The following is a 25,873-nucleotide window of genomic DNA, read 5'->3' on the forward strand; positions in this document are numbered from 1 at the left end:
CCTCCTCCTCTTGAGTTGTTTCACTTTGTGTTGTGGTGAACTCCCTACCCTTCACGAATTTACTCTGTCGTTGCAGTTGACTCTTCCCTTTTCACGATTTCTGTAGACTGGACTGACGAAGATCAAGCATCCGCATGGAGAATCCCCTCTACCGTAATCCGACCCTGATCCAAATATCTGTTTAATTATGATTACTTAAGGTGTGCTTGATTGATGATGCTCTCCAAAAAAAAGAGAGACATTTACCCAAAGATGAACACTATCTAAAAGAGCACGAAGAAAAAAAAAATCGAGCTCACCTTAATGTAATTCAGAGAAACTAATGTTATTTTCCCTTGTCTGGTCACCAGCATCCAACGGTACTATCATACACAGCAACACTGCACTTGAATTATATTTTGTAATTTTTTAAAATAAGTTTTACTCATTCATAGATACCACAGACAGGTATTATCAATAATTATGCATAAGAACTACAGTGTTACCTAAACGTGGAGTATTATTGTGTGTAATGCAGTATCATACGTCCACATGGTGAAGTAAATCATAACATTAGACTTGAGAAGTGGTTTACATTCACCACAACATGTTAGTGGGGAACTGAAAACTGCTGATACATGCTTTTTAAGGTGACACACTCCTGCAGGCAGTAGTTATGCTCATGAACATGTGGGTGAAGTCAAAGTCAAAATCTTCACTGACCCCAGAACATATTTATATGTAGATGACATAGACCAACAACGTGTTCATAAGGGCATCAAGGCAAACAGAGTTAAGTCAGTAGCACTCGACATCACATGCCATCTGTAATGGAAACCAAGATGTGGTTTTTACAGAGTAACAGTGTGTCTGACAAGCCTTACAGTTTCACAGCCAGGGGAAGTACACAGCGCCAGATCAAATACTGCCTATAGTATTAGGAGACACTTTCACCAAATTAATTATTTGAATTTAGGAGTCACTTTACAGAAATTTGAACTGCTTGTATCTCTGCAGAACAATCGTAAAAGTTGCTTTAGAGTCTTGAATATGATATGTATTTACTACACAGGAAAAGTGACTGGACCAAAACAGCTGTGTGTGTATATACAAACACTTACTTAGGATGTCCTCAAGTTGAACCACTCTATTTGGAAATAATGGGTTGGTTGGTGAAGATGGCAATAGGGAAAATTCAGCAGCCATAACACAGTATTTCAACAACTGTGCAAGAGAGGCACTTCCTTGTGGTTTAGATGGACATCGTGGGAAACAGCTCATATTTACTGTGGAGTCATGTAGTAGAGGCACACTTTAAAACATAGATAGATGCTACTTTAGTGTCTGAGATTGATCAGAAAATTGTTTTGAGTCTCAAGTGTTGCCATTTCCACAAACAAGACACGAGTTATATACAGTAAGTTATAATATCACATAACTGGATATAAACTTATTGTGATAGAACAAGACATTACGTGGGCCACGCATTTAGTGTTCTTGATGGAAAAATTACATTAAAGTTTTTATTGCTCATTGTCAAGTGTATCTGGATAGCATAATCAATGGTATTGCTGACATCACTGAACTCCCTGGGTAAGTAGCTGACATTCTTTGGCGGTGTGATGGCTGATTCTGATTTCAGACTGAGATCACTGCAATGATTATGTCTAACTTGAAATTGCCTCTCATCAGGTGGCTGTCGTAGCGAGCTTACCTGACCTGGGAATCACTTCATATCGCACTGATGCAGATGGAAACGTAGTGTTTGGCCCAAACACCCCACAGGAAAAGATGAAAACCACAATCACCGGAAATAAAGTGCAGAAGCGAAAGGGTGAGGAGGATGAAGTTGAGCGAGTGCATGACTGTGTGACATCTCAGACAGTTTTCAGTGTATATGGAGTGTCCTTCCCATGCCTTTTTTAATATCATAGATATGTATTTTTTATTTATTTGGAATTATTACATCTAAGTCTCTATAATTTATTCTATTGTAGACTCAGAAAGTTTGCAAATTCCTCCCATGGAAAAGGTGGAAGACAGTAAGGAGAGTGAACGTAAGGAGATAGTGGAGGAGGAGGGCAAGGAGGAGGTAATAAAAGTCGATGCTGTAGAGGCACCCAGTGTTTCAGAAAATACAGAGGGAGAAAGTGCCACCGACAAAGAGGAGACGCAGCCCGAGCAGTCTCAGACGCCTGAGACACCCGAGCAGCCTCAGAAGCCAGAGACACCTGAGCAGCCTCAGAAGCCTGAGACACCTGAACAGCCTGAGCAGCCAGAGAAGTCTGAGACGCCCGCAGATGAGGAGGAACAGCTCACACCGGATGTTGAGTCAGAGAGCACAGAGTAAACTGGGGCTTGCATCAAAAGAGAAAGGGCCCTGGGAAAAAAAAAAAAAAAAAAAGAAAAAATCAGACATTGCAGGTCTAGCACTAGAGGGTTGTGAGGCTTTGTGCCTGATATGATAGAAGTGTTTTCACTTAACATCACTTAGACACTGCCTTTGCTGTTGTAAAATATTTATCATCACAGTATGCTTCATGTTCACTAATGGCACAGATAATGGATTGTCAATGTTAGCAGGAGATTATATTTAGTTTCACATTATAGTTCACCAAAGAGCCTATGCAAAATCTCTGTGGTTCGCTGTTATTAGATCTGTGTTTTTGTTTGTGTATGTATTTAATCATATGAATAAAATGGCATATTTATTGGTTAAAATGATAAAGCCCAGTAAAATTTAAAAGGATACAGGAGGATGCCTGCTGGTTATAGGGAAGCACAGCAAAATTCTTGGGGTGAAACAGGGCAGAATTAATTCACATCAACGAGTGAAAAAAAGTTGTGAAAAGAGCAGAGAAGAGAGCTGACCACGACTTTTTCAACATACAACGCTGACTGACTTCATTTTACCATCTAATCTTTTCAAATATTTAAAAATACTGTGTGTGTTCAACATCATTAAGAGTTTGTCTTACAGATGGTTTAAAATGGTGTACTCAGAAATAATTTGGGAAGAGTAGGGGCACAAAATTGGCAAAGCGATGAAGGAAAAATGTATCTCAGCCAACTCTTTTGAAGTGAACACAACTACTTCCAGGAAATTGATGTTTTTTGCATACCAAGCCCTGCCCTTGTTTTTTCCTCCACCAATTTGAAATGGCATTGGTAATGTATAGGTTATAGAAGGAACAAACAATATCTGTAGTATACCGGCATCTGAAAGTATATCTAAATACAAAAATAAGCCTTGGAGTGCTTTCTTGGTCTTTCAAAATGTGGATGTTTATTGCTACATGCAAAATACACATGAATATTATGTTTCAATGCAACATATTTTCAGTCATTATGTCAAAAAAAACAAAAACAAAACAGACAGTAAACTTCAATGTGAAACTCGGTCCACTAAATCCTCATGCAATAAAGCAAGCCGTGAGCTTGACTCTGCTCTTGTTTCATGGGTCACTGACTGTTGCTTCTACTCCTGAGCCGGTGGACGGTCAACTCCATTTGTTATTTTGTGCCTTTTTTCTAGGACAGTGAGGTAAAGATTAGGGAGATCGCCCTTCATAGCGAGGGCCCACGTTCAAATCCCTGAGTCAGCACGGATCTGAGCAGTGGGAGTGAGCAAAACACTGAAAATCCCTACCAGCTGCAGGAGTGCTGTTCTGTACTTGACCATGACCTCTGACCTCCTGTGTGGCAAGCACAATGAGAATTTTGTCAGCTCATAAGTTATCCAGGCATAAGTTTGCATTATCTTGCACTGTGTCGAATGAATGGGAAAATAGAAAAAGGACATCTTTCAAAATGCCTAAGCTGAAATTCTTGAGATCACATTTGTAATGGGGCTGATTGCACTACAACAATATGATGCATCATCCCTCCATGCAAGTTCAGACAAACACTGCATCAACAAACCCACTGGTTATTCTAAATGTAGCACCTAGAGGACACACACATATCTTGTTATAGTGTTGTTACTCAGGTGTGAGACTGAGAGTAATGGCCTGCACCTCACCAGCACATGTGCATTTTATTTCCCTTTCTGTTTACCTTCAGCTCGCATGCATACATGTTAAATGCAAAATTAACTAACTAAAGAAAAAAACTCATGAGCCAAAGCTTATTTCCCTTGCAGCATAAAGTTTTTGTCTGGATTTGCTGATTAGCTTCTGCTTAGTCACTCAGGTTGTATGAATGCTCTCTGACTGTGCTTTATGAGAAACACAGTCATGCACATTGCTAATGGAGCTCCATCTCTAAACAAGTTCAAACATGGACTCAGTACCTGCTCTGTTGGGTGAATCTGAATGCTTGAATTTTTCCTCAGCAACACAACATATGCATGACACATTTTCAGTCCGCCTAATTCTTTTCCTATTCCAAACACATGCACATGCATTCATTTTGAAGTATTTCCGCACACTTTGTTCTCTTTTCCTCCATACTGATGCCTGCAGTCAGGCGGTGTCTGTCATCTTTTCAGTTGTTATATCCACCCTTTTGAGAAACCACGGCTTAAAAAACTTACAGTACAGTCTACAGACTATTTTTTTGCAAAGTTTATCAATTTTATATTTTGATATAAATTTGCATAACAGGTCTGAAGGTGACCAAAAATATGGTTTATATCTGTTTGTTTGCACGCTCTTATGAACAGTGCATAACTGAAACTTTACACCACAGGTCCCGCTGTGCTGCGTAAATTTACATATTAATGATTGTCTGGAAAACAAACTAATGCTTTAAGATACGAAAGTCATATTATATTATCATATCCCGCGAAGACAGGTACGTACAAAAATATTTGCGGAGATGGATTCCTGCAGTCATTTACCTAAACTCAGCGTAACTGGTTTTGTTCAACACATCAGCAGCACAAGAAGCTTCTGTTTTGAGAGAGAGTGGATTTTCAGGTTTGATAAGGGCACGAATTGCTGAGATTCCTCATAAATTCCTAATAATTAACCCAAAGCGTCTGCTAATACATTGCAATCACGTGCAGCCTCGGAGCGCTGCAGGGTCACGTGGTGCCGTCGGCTCCCACAGAGCAGCAGCCGAGCTCAGACGGAGCAGAGACGCAGGAGGACTGAGGTGTGACGGCACCCTGCGGAGGACTCTGCACTCCGAGAGGTAAGCCCACAGAGTGCGTACGCTGACGGGAAACCTGTACAAATGTATCGCTAAACTGCGCGTCTGGGTGTGCGCTGTTTGTTATTAGGTGTGGCATTCACTGACCAGCGCCGGTGCAGTGGTTCAAACCTTTTTTTTTTTTTTTTTAAGAGTCGTAGCTGCTGTAACTAGTCCTGTTTCACTGGGCATCATTGATGAGACGCGGTGACAGCGCTTGGTAGCAATAGCACGGACATGTACGCAGTAATACGCCTTGTCATTTACCACCGTTTATGTTGAATTTAAGGTCAACCCCTTCATGTTTTTGCTGAGAGTCAAATTAAACCCTCCCGCCGGCAGCTGTGTTGGGAAGCCCCGTGGGACTGCTGGACCGGCTCCATAGCCGCTCTATAGGCCTTATGGGAAGGGGGGAGACATGTTACTTATGGTAGTTTTGATACAATACATAGAAAAATGTCCACAAGTATCCTGTTACATGTCGATTCATGTGAAATATATGTATATGAGTAGCCAAAATATGTTGTGGATATAGCCCTACCTTCAAATATGTTGGCTAGGAATGTATCTCCAGTGTGCTAAAATATATTTAGAATGGTTGACATGTGAAACTACACTTTTTCAGCATTTTTTGTACATGTATCATATATTCTATAATATATTCTGTATTATATGTTCTCAGGTAAAGCTGTATGTGTAGGCCTGTGGGATAGCTGGGTAGTATCTTGTGGTTTTCAGCACAGCACATCTGCAAGCCAAAGCAGCAGGTTTCATGGCAGTCAAAGCCCTCAGCAGCTGGTTTCATCAGAAAAACTTGAGCAGGTGTAGTGACGGGCTGACATGGAAAACCCTCACAACACTACACAACAGCCACAGGTCCAGAAGACACCGCCTGGCTGATGACGAGGCACGTTGCACCTTTGGGTCTGGTGGCCTGGGGGGACGTGCGGTGAGAGGGAAAGCCAGATTTGTGCTAATCTTGTAAATAAGATTAACACCTCTCAAGGTCCTCTCATCCCAGAGACAGTGTCGTAGCTGCTAACCGCTTGTGCTGTGTTTGTGGTTGTTGGTGCAAAGCAACCTCACCAGTGATTCACCAGTGTTGATCGATTGGAGCTGGCAACACAAAAATACAAAGTTATAGTTTATGTTTTTAGTCGGTCGTATTTGGGGCATTTTCATACTGTATCCTAGGAAACAGATGGAGGTTTATTGGCTCTGTTTGAAGCCGTAGAGCTCTGAAGTATCAAGTGAGCACAGTCTGAACAAGGGAATAAGTGGGTGGATAATGATATGACAAAATAATATCACCTTGCCAAGAAAACTGAGGCTTGTTAAGAAATGGAAATGAAATTATGTTCCCTCTCAGTGAATAGGTTCAAAAGGTCAACATACTGTACGTTTTATTACCGTTTCTAATGGTGTAACTAAGGTCAACTTTCTCTTTATCTCTTCTAACTATCTCCTTTTCTCACAGGGCTTAAATAACTTAAAAATAAATGTTTTGTCCCACAATAATTGCACTAGCTACATTATATTAGTAGATCATTCCAGTATAACTTTTTTTCCAGACTTTAAGGGCACTATTTTAGGTTCAGGAAAAAAAAAAAAAACAACAACTCTGAATGTCCTGTTTAGGCAGAGGGGGCCCTATATGAAGTCCTGTGGTCCTCCTGGTCTTTTTACTAAATTTGGCATGGTCTGTAGCTCATGCAGACAGTGTGTAGTCAGCTATAACATCTCTGACTGGAGAGGTCTGTTGTACAGTGCTGCTATCATCGCTGATGACTGTCATCTGACTAGAAACTTCTGCTTTGTCTATAAAACGAGCGCGGCACTGCAGTTTGACTCTGTAGTGAACTGTGGTACAATGGGATGGAAAAAACACACAGGAACACAGCGTCATACCTTATTATCCAGTTATTACCTAGCATCACCATTTACTGGTAAGTAGAGCTGCAACTAACAATTATTTTCATTACTGATTAATCTTTTGACTATTTTTTCAACTAATGTGTTAGTTGTTTGATCCATAACATGTAAAAAAAAAAAAAAAAATGGTGAAAAATGTTAGTCACAATTTCCCACAGCCCAAGGTGATGTCCTGTAATGTCTTGTTTTAGTTTACTGTCATATAGCACTACCAGAAAATATTCCCATTTGAGAAGCCGGAATCAGAGAATTTGGGAATTTTCCTCTTAAAATGACTCAAAACTCAAACTAGATGGAAACTAATTAATTATTTGACTAATCATTGCAGCTCTACTGGTAACTGTCTCAGCTGACATTTGGTTGGGGTTAGTTATGACTACATGATCACATTATTTTTTTTTTTATCATAGGCCTGTATTTTTAAAGTGTGAAGCGGTGACAGGTTACTGCAGCAGCATTTCGATGCCCCACTATCATTCTCTGTTCACCTGAGGCTGTTTTGAGTTCTCCATGGAGGAGTTTGGATGGAGGTGATGGAGGGCGAGTGCTCAGGGTGGTTATGTAAGCGTTTCATGGCTCAGGCTGGGGGTAACTTTCCCTCAAAGTGTTTGTGCTCAGCTGGAGTTGTTACAAAGGCCATAGGAGCTGTGGTGCATGGCACAGACCAGGAGGAGGCCGGCTGAGGAGGAGAGGGGATTGGGGAAACGGGGCCGCTGTCTCACCTTGGGTCTGGGTGCAGCCTCAGACCCAGTCCCTCTGCTTGGCCTGACCTGGGGTCCTGAGGTGACATGGAGCTCTCTAAGAAGCTTCCTGCACCCAGAGGTGCTGCAGAGCAGGAGGACCAGCGGCTGCAGCTGAAGTCCTCCTGGACTCTGGTGAGTTGGGCTTCAGGACAGACATGACGAATATTTGAATATGCAGAAGACGTTGTGTGGAGTTTGTTTGGTACAGTGTGATTCTGTCAGGAAAACTTCTGTGACCTGTTGGAAACTGGTAGATGTTGTATTGTTGTGTTTTTAAGTGTTCTGTCTACACCTGATCACCAGTAGATATTTTGCAGAATATTTTTTCCCTTTCCTTTAAAGTGTTAGGGTTATCCATGAGAATTTAGTTGCTGCAATAAGCTGCTCTTAGAGACTGAATGGTTTCAAAGTCCAATCTACTGGTATGCAGCTCTAATTCAACCATTGTGCTAACCATTGTAAGGTGCTTATACAGTCTTATCGCTGAGCTGTTGTTCTTGTTGAAATATTCTGATTCACTTTTTTTCTTGATAATGCTGCAACCCAGTGAGAAATGATGGAAACGACACACACATCCCAAACAGTCTGTAAGAGTCTGATTAAGGGCCTCATGCTCAAAATGTCATGACAGTAGAAAATAAAATCCTGTACAGGAGCTATTTGGTGTGCAGATCTACACTATATTACCAAAAGTATTCGCTCACCCATTCAAATGATCAGAATCAGGTGTCCTAATCACTTGGCCTGGCCACAGGTGTATAAAATCAAGCACTCAGGCATGCAGACTGTGAAACAAGACATTTGTGAAAGAATGGGCCGCTCTCAGGAGCTCAGTGAATTCCAGCGTGGAACTGTCATAGGATGCCACCTGTGCAACAAATCCAGTCGTGAAATTTCCTCGCTCCTAAATATTCCACAGTCAACTGTCAGCTCTATTATAACAAAATGGAAGCGTTTGGGAACAACAGCAACTCAGCCACGAAGTGGTAGGCCACGTAAAGTGACGGAGAGGGGTCAGCGGATGCTGAAGCGCATAGTGCAAAGAGGTCGCCGACTTTCTGCACAGTCAATTGCTACAGAGCTACAAACTTCATGTGACCTTCAGATTAGCCCAAGTACAGTACGCAGAGAGCTTCATGGAATGGGTTTCCATGGCCGAGCAGCTGCAGCCAAGCCACACATCACCAAGTGCAATGCAAAGCGTCGGGTGCAATGGTGTAAAGCACGCTGCCACTGGCCTCTAGAGCAGTGGAGACGCGTTCTCTGGAGTGATGAATCACGCTTTTCCATCTGGCAATCTGATGGACGAGTCTGGGTTTGGAGGTTGCCAGGAGAACGGTACATTTCAGACTGCATTGTGCCGACTGTGAAATTTGGTGGAGGAGGAATTATGGTGTGGGGTTGTTTTTCAGGAGCTGGGCTTGGCCCCTTAGTTCCAGTGAAAGGAACTTTGAATGCTTCAGGATACCAAAACATTTTGGACAATTCCATGCTCCCAACCTTGTGGGAACAGTTTGGAGCGGGCCCCTTCCTCTTCCAACATGACTGTGCACCAGTGCACAAAGCAAGGTCCATAAAGACATGGATGACAGAGTCTGGTGTGGATGAACTTGACTGGCCTGCACAGAGTCCTGACCTGAACCCGATAGAACACCTTTGGGATGAATTAGAGCGGAGACTGAGAGCCAGGCCTTCTCGACCAACATCAGTGTGTGACCTCACCAATGCGCTTTTGGAAGAATGGTCAAAAATTCCTATAAACACTCTCCTCAACCTTGTGGACAGTCTTCCCAGAAGAGTTGAAGCTGTAATAGCTGCAAAAGGTGGACTGACATCATATTGAACTCTATGGGTTAGGAATGGGATGGCACTTCAGTTCATAGTATGAGTAAAGGCAGGTGAGCGAATACTTTTGGTAATATAGTGTATCTGTTCAACGTTGTAATGCCGTGACCCAGGCCTCTAATTTGTCTGTTGGAGGAAATGTGTATATGTAGGCCTATCTGTCTCTGTCTGTCTCTCTCTTTCTGTCTTCTTATGGACATTTTCTCATCTTTATCAGTACATTTATCCAGCCTCATGTCAAGTCTTTTCCCATGGTGAGATATCCTTCTGTTTGAAACGTGAGACTTTGAAACACTGTTTGATGTTATACTCAAAGCTGACAGTAATATCAGATATAACGCAATCTTGATGCTCTCTCTTCATGATTAGCAGCAACCTTGTTCCTCTATGAACTAGAGGATGAATGAACTAAATGATGCCAATCGATTGAAAGGACCTGATGCATTAACAGCTGAGAGATCTTAGGGCAGCAGATGAGCCTAGTGTTTAGAGAGGTAGTCCGATACCCAGAATCACAGATTTGACCTCAAAAAATGGGAAATGTGTCCATCACTGACCACGAGCCTTGTGAGCACGTTTTGAAGAGGTCCTTCAGAAGTATATTTAACACCGAATTGCCCACTCACTGTAAGCTGCATCACCTAAATACCAAAAATGGTTCTTTGCATCAGTGAGATTGCACCACGTATATATCGCAGTTGATGTGTCCTGGGTCGAGAGAAATCACTCCACACTCTGAGTGACCTAAAAAGCATCAAGTGCAGCCAAACTCGTGTAAACATACAGCCGCTGGTGATTGTGTTTTCATTGGTTAAGTCAGTGGTACTGTGTCTCTGCATATTGTGGAACCAGCCCAGCTCTCACCCACATGCTGCACAGTAGCGTATGTATGACCGGCTGACACAAGAGCACTGCTAAGCCCTTTGTCTCCAAACTGTGTAGGGCAGCAGATAAAACTAAACATCTGCTGAGGCTGTAGTGCTGTCAGGTTGCTAAGAAGTACCATTAAAATGAAACTGTGCATGTGTGGCTCACTGTGGCATTGGCAGCTCCTTGCAGAGTAAAAGCCCTGAAGGACGTATTTTTTTTTATTCCATCACTAGTCAGCTCTCTTGTACTGACAGAATTTTAAAGTGGTCTGTCTTTTTGACATTGATGAAGGTTTTTTGGGATTGATCCCAGTTGTGCATGTGCTTAAAAATAAGGGGGTTTTAACGATTTTGAAATGAATGATTGGCTTTTCTTTAGAGCAGGCTGTGCGATAACAAGCAAACTATATTTCAACTCATCTATGTGACAGAATGAGGTCTTTTTTCATCTTTTCATCTCTGCATGCAGTTTCACTTGTCTTCATGGCACAAAATGAAGGGTAAACGTATTATTTCTTTGTCTTTCTTAATCTGTGTTGTTTGAAAAATCAGTTACATGGCTAACAATAAATGTGAAATTCACCCCCACTTTTCTTTACACTTAAGTAGGTGAATTGTTACCGCCACTGAATTGCCATAGTCATTTGCTATGCTGTCTGTAGCTTCAGTTTCATTCTGATAAGCCTGAGATTAAGCAACATAAAACATCAAAGTCCTGGATACCCATAAGTCAGCTCAAGTTATTTTTCAAAAAACTCCACTCACAAGACCTTATCTACATGACCTTTTTCTGAACCAGTGCTACTGCAAACAAGTTGCAGTTGATAGGCTTCTGGATTGACGCTCTCTTGCCAAAATCAATTAATTATATCTTGCAAAGATCCTGGAAACTGATTTCTCAAAAACAGTGGCAATACTGACTCATAGCAACGTCAACCTTGAAGTTTTTTAAATGTCATATTTACAGTACGTTTTCCCTTCTTGTGTCTCTGTCCCTGCCTCATCAGGACTTTTATGTGCCTTTTGATTTCATATTTTGAGTTTTTGGTGTCTGACTCTTCACATGTTGACTTTATTGCTGTGACTGGACATTCTGATGTGTACCAGATCTGTAGTGACCCTCGAAAAAGCTAGATATACCACTCTAGTGTGGTGGCCTGATCTTGCCAGAAATTCAGAGTTGACAGAATTATGAATGGCCATCAGTTGATTTGCGGTTCATCATTTTTAGATTTCTGGTCATGGATGTTGAAGTGGTTAGACTCATTCCCGTTCATTTCTACTGTCTTTGTGTGACCCAAATCAAATCAAACTCCGCTGCAGTGTAACCTGTTTACAGCAGATCTTAACAGAGCGAGACACCCAACTTTGAGAAGTTGTGATACTGTAGAAACACCGTTCATAATATGGGCTAATGCTTGCATTCAGAGCTCTGTGGGATTTAAGACAGGATTTAGATGTTTTGTGCTTTGGCGCTAGTCAAGAAAACCTGCATTCACAGTGAAACTAAACTTTAGTTTGCCCAGCCTCAGTTTGAGTTCATAGTTGGTGCAGTATTTCATCAAATGCAGACTTTTGTCTAGCTAGAAAGAAGAGCCTAGATAGTGAAAGCCGTCCTGCAACAGCTGTATCAAGTGTCATCTTTTGGCCACCCCCCTTGATGATATCATGCACTGTCATCTGAATTAAAGGTGAGAGATCAGCACCACTTACACAGAAAGGAAGCCCTGTAAGAAACCAAGTCTCTGTGGGAACGGTGACTAATAAGGACGGAGATAGACAGGACTGGGCTCTTGCCGACACTACGCTGTCTGCTGTGATCTGGTCTGCAGTCGTACTGCAATGGAGGGCCTGATTAAGTCTTGGATCGACCAAGGACTCTTTTCAGGAAAATGGGACAGAGCCACTGTGTTTAGGGACCGGCTTGCATTTCTGTTGCAGACTATTCTGAACAACAGGAGCACATACTGCAGGGACAGTGGCCTAGTAATGACCAACAAAATACAGTATGCAGTTAATTCAAGTAACATCATCTGTGTTAAACTTACGTCATCTGCAGGATGGCGCTCAGTGTTTGCTGAGGGTGTTGCAGTCTGAACTTGACAAACACATGCGTTGTGGGCGTATTAACAGATGTTTACGGTGTGTAATATTGTTATATACCTGACTGATCGGTTTATTTTCTGTTGTAATAGGTGGACACCATGAACTACGTGGGGCAGCTGGCGGGCCAGGTGCTGGTGACAGTAAAGGAGCTTTACAAGGGCATCAACCAGGCCACCCTGTCAGGCTGCATCGATGTGATTGTGGTCCGACAGCCCGATGGGACGTTTCAGTGCTCCCCTTTCCACGTGCGCTTTGGAAAACTGGGGGTGCTGCGCTCTAGGGAAAAAGTGGTAGGTGCAAACACAGGTGTGCAGATGTGATTTTGTGCATGTGCCTTCATTTGTGAGAGTGTTCAAGAACCATACCCGTGATTTGGCACCTTAAGTGTAATATCTACAATTATAATCTGCATTTTTGCTGATCTTCTCACAAAGCAAGCAGTTGTATTTAACAACACCAATATCATTTTTCCTATATTTTATCCAGTCACTTCCATTCATTCCACATGATATTAAATTGCTGTACACAGTTTGATTATATGTTGTGAAATCATTAGTACCCCCTTGCACACCCTGATTTGCAAAATGGTCTTTGCCATATGAAATGTAAATGGGCCAAACATTGAAAATCACTGGTAAGGTCATTCAAGGCTGCATTATTATGTCTAAAATTATTTTACTACATGCTTTGATCACAATTAGCAATCACAGATTTTAAGTGCCAAAAATATAAATTATTTTCAACTGTACATCTTAAGTTTATGTTTAAAGTGAGTGTTCTGTTCAATATTGACGATATTTCAATATTGTGTGATTACAGAGTGATTAAAAGTAATCGTGCAGCCTTAATGAGTGTGGGAAACTGGCTCACTTCATTGCACTGGCAACACATCTATGTCCCCCTATTGTCTCTTCATTTCTAATTGTCCTCACGTCAGCACCTTCCTTGTGAAGCCCCCCGAACATTATCATCTGCTTCTCACAAGACCGGATTGTCCTTCCTCTGTATTTATAGATGTAGTTGGTGGCTAAGGACTGAGGTGGGATGCACGCTCTGAAGCTAAATTTAGCCTGACCTTTCCGACTTGAAAAAAGTTATCCCCTTTCAACAAAGGGTCTTAAATAAGAACCTTATCTTTCTTAAGCTTACATGATGGCTGGACTGCGTCAGAAGCAGAGTCACTGCTTGTCAGACAAGATGATTTAAGCTGCTTTGTAAATAATGTGGGGAAAAGGATGTTTTTAATTTTTGAGGAACTAAGCAAGTTAATACAAAGATTGAAACCATATGTGAATGGTCAGCTTCTTGTTTATGTTTGCTGTAGGTTGTTTTACTTTCATTTCCTAAACCTTTTGAACACATTGTGATGGAAGGAAACTTGTTTTGTTCACACAGCTCAGGACTGTACTTTTTGAGTTCCTTTTTTTATGTTCCTTTTTTTTTCCCTAAATGAACCAATTCAACCCGGTCACCACAGTGCTTAGTTGTTTGTTTACTTCAGGGATTTAAGTTGTGGCCTGCATGAGTAAGCAAAACAGCAGCCCTTGGTACAAGCTGTGCACTGTTTACCTTATGGCTTAACTCTAATACTGCAGGTAAATCTGTGGCCCAGTTTTCATCCGTGAACCATGGTGTGAACATGCATCTGGGTTTCTTCACTGTTTAAAAAAGGAAAAAAGAAGAAAAGAAAAACTTTTAAAACTTTGGTTGACTTGATGATTCAGTAGATGGTACTTTTGTCTAGTAATGTGTTGTTTGACTGTGCAGATTGACATTGAGATCAATGGGGAACCAGTAGAACTACACATGAAGCTTGGAGACAATGGAGAGGCCTTCTTTGTCCAGGAGACAGAGCAGCACAATGTAAGTACAGTTTGTGATAAAAACAGAATTTAATGTTGAATTTCAGCAGGATTCTGACCTTGTCCTCCCGTACAGCTCATCAGCATTGGGATAATGACTTAGACCAGTCCTTTGACCTGATCTTCCATAATGACCCTTTATATTTTATTTTTTTGTACCCACACACAGGAGATTGTCCCAGCCCACCTTGTGACCTCACCCATCCCGACAGAAGAGGTCCTGTTCAGGAGCAGGGAGTCCAGAGCTGGGGGCTCAGCGGGGGAGAGTGGACAGCCGCAGGGAACAGAGGAGCCAGCGTCAGGCAGCCACCAGCCCAGCTCCAACACAGCAGGCAAGAAGAAGAAAAGACGCAAGAGGAAGCACAAGGCTGATCCCCGTAAGGAGGAACAGACCACACCTGTGGGCGGAGAGCTGGAGATCTATGAGCTCAGTTCAGATGAAGAGCACAACACACACAATGGAAGGTAAATAGTTTACTTTATGCCTAAACCTCTTGAATTCCATATTGGCTGCTTCATTACATCAAATAGAATATATCTTAATAATAATATATATCTTAATATCTTGTGCATCGTTTTATAAATATTCACAAGTAATGCAGCAGGACATATTTGGTATCTTTGGACACCTTGGGGTCTCTGCTAGATTTTAAAATAAAGTTGTGTGGCTTTGAACAAAGCTCGGCCATGCAGCGTGCCTTTGTGTTGACAAACCCACTGATGGGATTGGCAGGGTCACAGAGGTTTAAACCAGAAATATAAAATGTGCACGTTCAGGCATGGTTGTTATTTTACGTCCTTCTCATCCACAGAGCATCATCACTCTCCACGAAGGACAGCACGGAGCACAAGACACATTCCCCCCTCACCGCCCTGGAATGGGACAGCTACCCTTTCTCTGATGGAGACTGGTCGCCGTCCACTACGTATGGCCCGCTGTTTTTCCACTCAAATATTGACATAGTCTGTGCAAACAAGAGATGATCAAGAAGATTTTATTTTCCTCTGCTTTAATAAAAACAAACAGTGCAGAATGTCATAAAACAAAGTGCTCACATAAAGAGGCTAAAATTGACTCAGAGGAGCTGTGGTGTTTGCTTACAGAATTGACCTGACTGAACCCATGTCACCTAAGAGTGACTCCGAGTTGATGGTGAAGCCGACAGAGAGCATGCTCAGGGCGGAGTCCCACATGCAGTGGAGCTGGGGAGAATTTCCAGAATCTACCAGGGTAAGGCTCATATCGTTATTTAAAGAAAAGTAGAAAGAACACACATTCAAGACTGAAGTGCTGACTTGACAAAGGTCAAACCATGAAAAACAAATATGAATGAAAAGATGTAAGGCTTAATAGTCATAGTTTTTTCATGGGTTGACCTTTTTAAGCTTCTCCCCTTGCAGAGTCATTAAGATTAAATGACAAAAAAAGACAAAAAGATAATAAAGACACTGGTGGCCTTTTTAATGGCTCATAATTAAAAACACTGCAAATTTCATACTACATCTTAATGCTGTTACCCTTTTTTATCCAGGTCAGCAAGAAAGACAGATCTGAACCAAAACCACTGACCATCACACCCTCAGAGAGCACACATTTCCGGGTCATCCTCAGCTCAGAGGCCATGGAGGCAGAGCCAAGAGAAATGGAGCGATCCATGGACCCTGTTTGCACCATCGTCAAGCCAGAGCCTCGGACCCCCAAATCTGATCTGTGCTCCTCCAAACCCCAGTCCCCCGCTGCCACACCAGAGCCCAGTTGCTGCATGCACAGTACAGACATTGAGCAACATGAGCCAAACCCTTCAGTGTCCAGTAGCTTTATATCTGAGTCGTGTCCCAACCAGTCTGACCTCGGTACCAAACCTTTGCGTAAGACAAGGTGGACGTCCTCGCCACCCAGCCGCAGGGACAGCGGCTCTGCTACCTGTGGGGCCGACCACACGGCTGACGCCCAGTCCAAGAGGAGAGGTGCAGTACCTTATTTTGTTCATACTCACAAAATGTTGTATTATTGTTCAAATGTTTTCATCTCTGGTATGAAGGTATGATGTTAACCTGGAATGTAGATGGTGTACATTTTTCAGGAAAAGACTGAGCCTTTTCAGCACAGTAAATATCCTAGGAATTGCTTTTGAAAAACAGAAAGGAGAAATTAAAGTATTATGGTTTTCCAGCCAAGAAACAGGTACTTTGAGTGAAAAGATAAAATATAGACTTAGATATAGAGAAATATAGAAAAGATAAAATATCTGTCTGACTGCATTGTGCCAACTGTAAAATTTGGTGGAGGAGGGATAACGCTGTGGGCTTGTTTTTCTGGGCTTGGCTGAGGCCCCCTTAGTTCCAGTGAAGGGAAATCTTAATGCTTCAGCTCACCAAGACATTTTTGACAATTCTCTGCTTGCAACTTTGTGGGGACAGTTTGGGGAAGGCCCTTTTCTGTCCATGACTGTGACTGAACCCCAGTGCACAAAGCAAGCTCCATAAAGGCATGGCTGGCTGAGTTTGGTGTGGAAGAACTTGACTGGCCCGCACAGAGCCGTGACCTCAACCCCACTGAACACCTGTTGGATGAACTAGAGTGGAGAATATTAGCCAGTCCCTCTCATCCAACGTCAGTGTCTGACCTCACAAATGCTCTTCTGGATGAATGAGCAAAAATTCACACAGACACACTCCAAAATCTTACAGAAATCCTTCCCAGCAGAGTGGAAGCTGTTAAAGCTGCAAAGGGGGGACCAACGCCATATTACTACCTATGGATTTATAATGGGATGTCATAAATCTGTTTGGCTAATCTGTTTGGCTACAGATTATTATATTTTTTTCAGCCCCATTGCCAAAGAAAATAACTACTTTTTTTTTTTTTTTTTACTCTTTCTTTCTTTTTTTTGACTTTTCATCTTAGAGGACATGGGAAAGTCTTAAGAAAGCCCTAGGTAGTCGGGTGATAATCTACACCGTGCCGACTGAATGTGTGAGTTAATGTTAACAGGAAGGATGTGGTTTTGAATTGGGCCAAGGTTCATGTTCTCAGTCTGGGGATGTTCATTCACATGCAGACGTTGAAGGAAAAGGAAGTGAAAGGCCAAAGTCAGCTGTCAGTAAATTGAAACTTCCTGTCTCCTTGTCTTCCTTTGTCTAAGGTGTGAGGAAGAGGAGCCAGCATCAGGGACCTGAAGATATCTACTTGGATGACCTGAATGCACTTGAACCTGATGTTGTTGCTCGATACTTTCCTAAAAGGTACAAACTGTGATGCCAAAGAACAGCCATTATATTAACTATCAACACTATTTATTGTAACAATAGTTGTAGAGTTTACAAAACTATACCAGGAGGCCACAGAGTGAGGAATGCACCTTGAAAGACACATTTTGATGAGGCACTCTGTGATGCGGACAGACAGATTATTTACTAATGCAATCTAATGCTGATAAAAGTGTCATTTAATGGGTTAATCACCATGGTTGTAATTTCATCTAATTGTAAATATTTATTCCAAACAGAGCTCTTAAAATGCATCGCTTTCTTGGAAAAATGACTGAGGGACTAGGAAATAGAGATGCTGGTGTTATGTTATTTCTGTGTGGTGGTGCAGAGTAGAGGCTTTTGACTCATACTGACAATACAGCCAAGGGGCCGCAACAGGCCACGGCAGATTGGCTGTAAGCAGAAACACAGAAGTAGTGTGTAAAGTTGGCATCAGACGGCTCTTCAGGAGCAAACAAAAGAGGCTGCATCTATTTATATACATCAGCGATTTGGCAGGGTCAGCTCTCTTGATGTGTGAAATGGGCCTGTCTGTGTTTGTTTCAGTGAGTCAGAGCAGGTTCCCAAGCACTGGGTGGAGGTGGGGAGGCGTTCTGGTTCCCAGTCGCCTCAGTCTGTGGGGAGCGCAGCAGCAGACAGTGGCACCGAGTGTCTGTCAGACTCTGCTGGCGACCTGCCTGATGTCACCCTGTCGCTCTGTGGGGGCGTTGGCGAGAACTCAGAGATTTCCAAAGGTAAAAGCACATCTACAGTCCCATGCTGTGGTTTATTGAATACTAAGGTACAACAAAGTTGAGTCTTTGAGCTGTTCCCATAAAGCCTTAAAGGGGCATTGAATAATCTAGGACCTGTATCAACTTCTGCCTGTGGGTTGTAATGATGGCAGCGATGATACAACATCTCCCACGCATGTTGCCTGAAATTCCTGTGAGCAGAGAGTTACTTTTCAAAGTTAAGTTTTTGAAAGCCAGAAATCTCAACCCTTGTCAAAGTACTTGTCGAGTCATTGGTATTGATCAACAACCTGAAGATGTATATATTGTGGTCATTATGTGCCATGGGGCAATACGGATGTTACTTATTGCCCCTTTAAAAATGTGTCTCTTAAATAATTTGAGTATACTTTCACTTTTCACATGCTCTTAAATTATCCATTGCATAATGGCATAATTGATGTTATTAATCTAAAAAGTGAAGATTGGCTTTATAATCAGTTTTTTTTGTACCACTTATTCCAGAAAAATTCATGGAGCACATCATCACATATCATGAATTTGCTGAGAATCCAGCAATTATCGACAATCCCAATTTGGTGGTTAAAATTGCAAACAGGTGAGTCAGCACACTCATATGCATATGCACTTGCACTAAAACAGGTGCACCCTAACATCACACCAAATAACAGATGATTTCTTATGCCAGGACCATTTCAAGATTTCCGTATTAAACCAAAGGAATTTGTTACAGATATTACAATTGGACATTGGCGGCGCCGTTGATACTCAGCATGCAGGCTTTTCAGAAGAACTTGCCAAAGGTACCCTCTCTCCTCCTCTGGGCTAACATATTTGCGTCGTACTATTTAGTGCATTTATATTGACGCATTTTATTTTACACATTTACACTTGAATCATGTGTTTGAATGTCAGGCCACGGAGGAGGCCTGGGTGAAGGAGAAAATGCCAAAGAAGTCTGGGCGCTGGTGGTTCTGGAGAAAGAGCAGTGTGAAGCAGGTACTACACTGTGTAGTTCCTCTAGATTTATAATGGACCTGCTTTGTTTACTGTATATGGTATCTTCATGGGAATCCACACTGTTGGCATAGATTTGCATTCCAAATGAGTCTAGGCAAATGAGGAACAGGTTGCCCAAATGTGTGAGTAATCATTGCCTGCCAGTTCTGCATCGTTAGCTATAAAAGATATTTTCACTCTGACTTTTACTGTACTTTGATTTTTCATACTAGACATTTCTCTAAAGTAAGAGACTTATAATGGCTGTTCCTCTTTTCAGACATTTCTGTAAAGTAAGAGACTTATGATGGCTGTTCCTCTTTTCAGTCATCAGAGACCAAGTTAGAGAGGCAGGAGTCCCTGACCAGAGAGAGCCCTGCCCTCCACGAGGCCCCACAAACACAGTGAGTCAGCAACAAAGCCGTTGTTTCACTCACAACACTACACACTACACACTCACACCAACACGAGCACTGCTGGTAAAACATGACCCACAGAGGCCGGATTAGCACGTTAGTCAGCAAACAGTGTTGTCATCCTGCCTCACGACCTCATCAGAATCAGCGAGTCAACTTTATTGGCCAAGTGTGCTTATGCATACAAGAAATTTGACTCCGGTTTACAGCAGCTTCTGTATCACCCGAAAACTAAAAGAAAAAAAAAAACAAAAAACAAAAAACAAAAACAAAATGAAATACCTTGGAATAATAAATAAGGGTGCTGGAGATGTTTATGTTTGCACAACATGGTACATCACAACTATACAGTGTTATAATGACTAAATAATTTATGACCAATGTGCAGCAGTATGTATTTACAATTGGACATTTATATTGCACATCTGAGCTAATTACCTGAGATATTTAACAAGAGATAGTGTGCATCAGAGATATATAAGTGAGAGAAGACAGTCTGTTTCCTGGTACTGGACTACAAGACTGTCGTCAATAGGGAACAGAGTGCAAACACACAAGTTTACCATAATAATTCTCAAAACTGGATTTAAATGTTTGTTCCAGGTTGAAAAATTCTGATACCTCTCATGATGGGCTCAGTATCTATCTACAATTGAAGGCCAGACAGAAAAATACTTAACACTACAACATCATTCTTAGACGAGGCAGAGTTACAAGGCACTTACAAGCAGATGTGATGTTCTACTGCCCTCTTGTGGCCATAAATGATTCAGCATTTTTCTTGGCTTGGTTGACTATGAAGCAGTAGTCTTAAACCAATATCCGGTATCGGCACTTATATTATTGAAACATAGCACGCTTATGTATGTAGAGATTTCAACCATAGTTTTTAATGACACTCAAACTTCAGTATATTGATTTGTCAAATCCTATGCATTGATTAGTTGGATGTGGAAGGCTATAGAACTTTATTATACCTGGTCAGTCTTAGGAAACTAATCCCTGTTTTTGCATTTGGAAAGAAACGTGCTCAGCCTGAGGAGGATCCTTGTCCAGGGCTCAGTGTTGACTTGGTCTCTAGTTTTCCACTGTCTTTGGACGTGGTCTTGACTTAAAAATCTACAGGACTTGGTCTTACAATTGATTTGGACTGTAAGGTGGAACTGACTCCAGCTCTGCTCTTACAGCTGTAAAATTGCATGTTGTCCTGCAGGCAGCAAGCAGTCGAGTCCTCCAGCGATGATGAGTCTAAAGAGCTGAATGCTGTGGCGTCTCCACTGGGGCTTACTGAGCGCGTGCAGACAGAAGGCCCAGTGCCGGCTCCAGGTCCATCCTACAAGAAGTCCCTCCGCCTCTCATCTGACCAAATCGTAAGAGCACTCATCACTGATTTTTTTTAATCAGGGATAATCACTGGGTAACAAAACCAGGTTCTGGGGAATTACAGGGGTAACAATTTTGTAGCAATGAGGAGCTTGTTAAATAGTTAAGTTGTAATTACGGTGTAACTCTTGTAATTACGGGGTAACAAGCTTGACTAACAGCCTGCATAGCCTGTAGGTGCTTCATAATTACAGGGGACAAGTCTCCAATAATTACTCTCTGTTTCTTGGTATGTGGTCAATATGAAAATAATCACACCCTAACTACTTAATAAGTCCCTCATTACTGCAAAATATTTACCTCTTAATCCCCCAGAATTTGATTTTGCTATTTTTTTAACTACCCCATAATTATAAAATACACTACCACGTTTTCAAGTCAAACTAGCCATACTGGTTTATATGTCTCTTGGCAAGTTTGGTTGCTGACCTTTCAAGGTCATGAATACCCTGGTCATGAATGAATGAATAAAAAAAACAAAAAAAAAACAGCCCCATTCTGTTTGTATACTAATTTGACCCTGGTTCCCTCGTTGTCATTCAAGGCTGTCAGTCAGCTTGAGCTCCAGAAACTGTGGCTTTTTGGCTCTGCCCATTTAGGTTTAACTTCACCAATGAGATTATGCCTGCCTTTTGAGCAGCTTTACGTCAGAGAAAGTTATGTAACTAAAACCTGTCACGTCACTCCTCTCTCTTGTGTTGCAGGCCAGCCTTAAGTTGAGGGAGGGGCCTAATGATGTCACCTTCAGCATTACCACTCAGTACCAGGGGACGTGCCGCTGCGTGGGCACCATCTACCTGTGGAACTGGGACGACAAAGTTATCATCTCGGACATCGATGGCACCATCACCAAGTATGAAAACGTCTGAATGCTCCCACCTTTTCTTTAGATGTGTGGTCTCTGTGCTGCTCAGTTCACATTGTTCTCAGCTGCTGGTAGAGAATTACACTCTCTTAATAATCTTCTAATCCCATTGCCACCATGTGAAGTGGGAGGTCTGGTAGTCAGTTAATTAGTCTCTGCCTAAGCATATTATCTAAGCCATCCCTCATAATGAAACATGTTGGACAAGGCTCTCAGGTCACTTACTGACACTCATTGTGTAGGTCAGCCATTATGGATAGTGTATTAGCTTGGGAATTAAACTCTTACTCTTTTTTTTTTCAGATCAGATGTTTTTGGTCAGATTCTACCTCAGCTTGGGAAAGACTGGACTCATCAAGGAATTGCTAAGCTTTACCACTCAGTGCACGAGTAAGCCTCAATGTAGATGACATTCTGGTTTTCATGATGCTGTTCGTATACAAGATAATAAACAGTGACTGCTAGAATGAAATGACCTCTATTAAATCAAGTTTTAACTCTTGTTGTTTGCTACAGGAATGGCTACAAGTTCCTGTACTGTTCGGCCCGAGCGATTGGCATGGCTGACATGACCAGAGGCTATCTGCACTGGGTGAACGACCGGGGAACCATCCTGCCCCAGGGACCCCTCATGCTGTCCCCTAGTAGCCTGTTCTCTGCCTTCCACAGGTAAAAAAAAACTCTTATTGTTACTGTAAAACAGCATCACTTGGAGCTGTAGCTGAAATGCATCACAAACATTAAAGGACCTATACTGCACTTCTTTAAAATAGTGGTAGTGTCAAATGTATGTTTGTAGAATAAGGAAATCAATCGGTGGAATTTCATATTTGAGCTGTTAAATGTTAATGATAAAAATGTACATATGGAGAGGTAGTAGAAAGTAGTTTAATGTTTAATCTGTGCCTTTTATCAGCCAAAGAATCACAACATCAGGTCAGATCTGTGAGACAGCTTACACTATCCTGTAGTGTAAGCTGCATGTTTCCAAGAGAAACATGTAGTGAACAAGAAATATTTCACAATACTCATTGGTGCAACTCTACTTTGTCATTTATTCCGTTTAGTTTTTGGAGAGCAAAATGTATTGCAACACTGGTTGCTGGCCTGTAGCGTGGCCCGTCTGTGTTGGGCAGCTGAAAATGTGAGAATGTGGGGGTGAGTGGGGGCGTAAGCTGAAAATTGAGTTTTGACTTTTGACAGTCAGAAATCTGTGATGAAGCTGAGTCCTTGTTATTGATCAAGAGTCTCTTCAAACCTCTGCAAATATATCACAGTCTCTGTGTGCTATAAGACAGTAAATATTTTGCTTATTGTGTTATTTAATGGTCATAGGTGATAGCCAGTCTTGGAGAATCAAGCTCAATTTGAGTGGGCAGCTACAGAGCCAGCATAAGGTCAGAAGTTAAGCCTTTAATCCTTTCCTCTGTTAGGGAGATAATAGAGAAAAAACCTGAGAAGTTCAAGATCGAATGCCTGACAGACATCAGGAACCTGTTCCACCCCAACACACATCCCTTCTACGCTGCCTTTGGGAACAGAGAGAGTGTAAGTCTAACATTTGTATAATTTTGTTTTAATTGAGACGTTTATTTATGTTCCATGGTTTTTATAGCTCACTTGCATCTGGCTTTATTACAGTCTTCAATCACTCAATGTTGCATATATCAGCCTGCTACAAAAAATAAACCCCCAAGGTCTAATATCTTGATTTGACCGACCACATAGAGATAAAAGATTATGTTCAATTAAATGTAATTGCTCTGCAAATGAGCCTTTTTTCCTTCCTTTTTGTGCCTAAGGATGTGTTTACTTACAAGCACGTGGGTGTGCCGGTGTGCCGGATATTCACCGTGAACCCCAAGGGAGAGCTGATCCAGGAGCAGGCTAAAGGCAACAAGACATCGTAAGCCCTGAACAAGCTGTTATTTTTCTGTCAGCAGCTTCTCAGTTTGTTTGTTTTTTCACTCCCATCGCCTGTTCCTCCACTTTGCAGGTACAGCCGGCTGAGCGAGCTGGTGGAGCATGTTTTCCCTTTACGGAGTAAGGAACACAGTGCCACCTTCAGCTTCCCAGAATTCAGCTCTTTCTGTTTCTGGAGACAGCCCATCGCTGAGGTCTGTTTTGAGGAGCTGCTCTGATTCGCACTGCAACCTGTCATACTGTACGGCATGAAGTACGTACTGAAACTAGCTTTGTTATCAGCGACTACGATTCATCTTACTTGTGCTGGTACTATGATGAACAATTTAACTTTTGAATTCAGCACTTGAAATCAACGTAATCTGAAGCAATAGTGGGTGTATGCACTGACTTATTACTTTTTTATGTTGATGTCAACCTGTCAAAACAAGTGGAATAGTAATATGATAATTTGAGATGTATATTCCATCATAGTGAAAATGTCTGGGATATTTTTGTATTTCTGTTTTTCTGAAAGAATATAGCAAGATGTCATCCTAGTTTGCGATCATTTTTCTGGGACTATGTAACGCCCTTCACGAGCTTGGAGAGCATCCTCAGTGCCAGACAGAGGGACACCTCGCTGAAGAACGGTGTATTCGAATGCAGTTTTCTAGCTTTCGGTACATGAAAGTCGGATGCCTGACATATGCCAGTTTTTATTCATTATATTTTGCACAATCTTTATTTGCAAGCTTGTGAAATGAAATGGTGAAGCACTTGTTTAGGCAGTGTACATAAAGCGGACCCCTTTCTGGTGTCAAACAAAACACTGACTGTCGTGCCCCTGAACTTTGAGATAATCCTTAAAACATATGCCATACTGTGGTAAAATTCAAAAGATACATGGTAATATTTAGAGCAGCTATGTAGTCTTCTCGTTAAGGCCTTATTTAATGTATGGAAATATTGACTTTTTTTGCTTCAAAGCTTGAGGATTTTGCACTATTAGTCTAACATGAAGTAATGTGAATTAAACTTTGTTTAATGTACAGTGAAGAGAAATGAGATGAAGCGGCTGCCTGGTAGCAACAGCAGGACTGCAATTATAGTTCTCAAAAGTAAAGAAAGCACTTTCTGAACTGCAGATGATGTTGCTGTTCACACCTCTGCACACAAACAAAGTACTGTCCCAAACTTGAGTGAGTAACATGAGTTATAGCAAATTTAAGCTGTTATTAGTTTTCTGTCAGATGATTTTCAAAGCTCTTGATGTTTTTTTTCTGGGTTTGCTGTTTTGAGAATCTGTCTTGCCTCGTCTTTTTTTTTTTCTCCAGTTCACACTCCTGTAACATTTGTACCTTTTGATGTGTTCTTTCTATGAAAGTGATATACTTTTGTGTGGCGACAACACACATAAAAACTTGTGTCTGTGGCATTTTCAAAGTATTTGCATAGTTAAGTGTTCAATTTTCAATCTTAAATGCCTTGGCTGTTAAAACATAATCTCTAGACTGTTGTGATGATCTTGTAGTAATGCAGTTTACATTTGGGTGTAACATGTTTAAAGTCTGTTCGAGATGACTGTTTAAAGAACAGTAGTTTTTAATTGGTGCGTTAACTGTTTGATCTGCATTGTGCTTGTTAGTGTGTGAGCACTCAGACATCACTTATTGAAGGTAAAATTTTATAGTTTGATAATTCTGATCTACTTGAAACTACATGAAGTCATTTTGGAAAGTTACCTTATGTATATACTATTAGCGTTTACTGTATAACGTATATTCATAATAAACAGTCCAATAGTGCATATCCATTGTTTGACGACTCTT

At 41.6% G+C, this 25,873-nt stretch overlaps 1 protein-coding gene across 2 annotated transcripts; it reads left to right on the forward strand.

Moving 5' to 3' along the window:
* Positions 1 to 5,040: 5,040 nt before the first annotated feature.
* LOC115378705 (phosphatidate phosphatase LPIN2) lies at positions 5,041 to 25,853 on the forward strand. Of its 2 annotated transcripts, none has more exons than XM_030079136.1 (20): positions 5,041 to 5,115; positions 12,697 to 12,897; positions 14,375 to 14,470; positions 14,639 to 14,934; positions 15,282 to 15,395; positions 15,574 to 15,700; positions 16,002 to 16,437; positions 17,616 to 17,715; positions 18,289 to 18,476; positions 18,981 to 19,074; positions 19,210 to 19,279; positions 19,392 to 19,475; positions 19,803 to 19,879; positions 21,105 to 21,261; positions 21,979 to 22,127; positions 22,443 to 22,529; positions 22,656 to 22,808; positions 23,573 to 23,687; positions 23,942 to 24,045; positions 24,136 to 25,853. In XM_030079136.1, exons 2-20 carry the CDS (start codon positions 12,706 to 12,708, stop codon positions 24,278 to 24,280), a joined length of 2,784 nt encoding a protein of 927 aa, XP_029934996.1. In that variant the 5' UTR covers positions 5,041 to 5,115; positions 12,697 to 12,705; the 3' UTR covers positions 24,281 to 25,853. The 2 variants fall into 2 exon arrangements, with proteins under 2 accessions (XP_029934996.1, XP_029934997.1); XM_030079137.1 differs by having other exon boundaries at positions 19,806 to 19,879.
* The last annotated feature ends 20 nt before the right edge of the window (positions 25,854 to 25,873 follow it).

This window comes from Myripristis murdjan, chromosome 20 (genome assembly GCF_902150065.1).
Source record: "Myripristis murdjan chromosome 20, fMyrMur1.1, whole genome shotgun sequence".
NCBI lineage: Eukaryota > Metazoa > Chordata > Actinopteri > Holocentriformes > Holocentridae > Myripristis > Myripristis murdjan.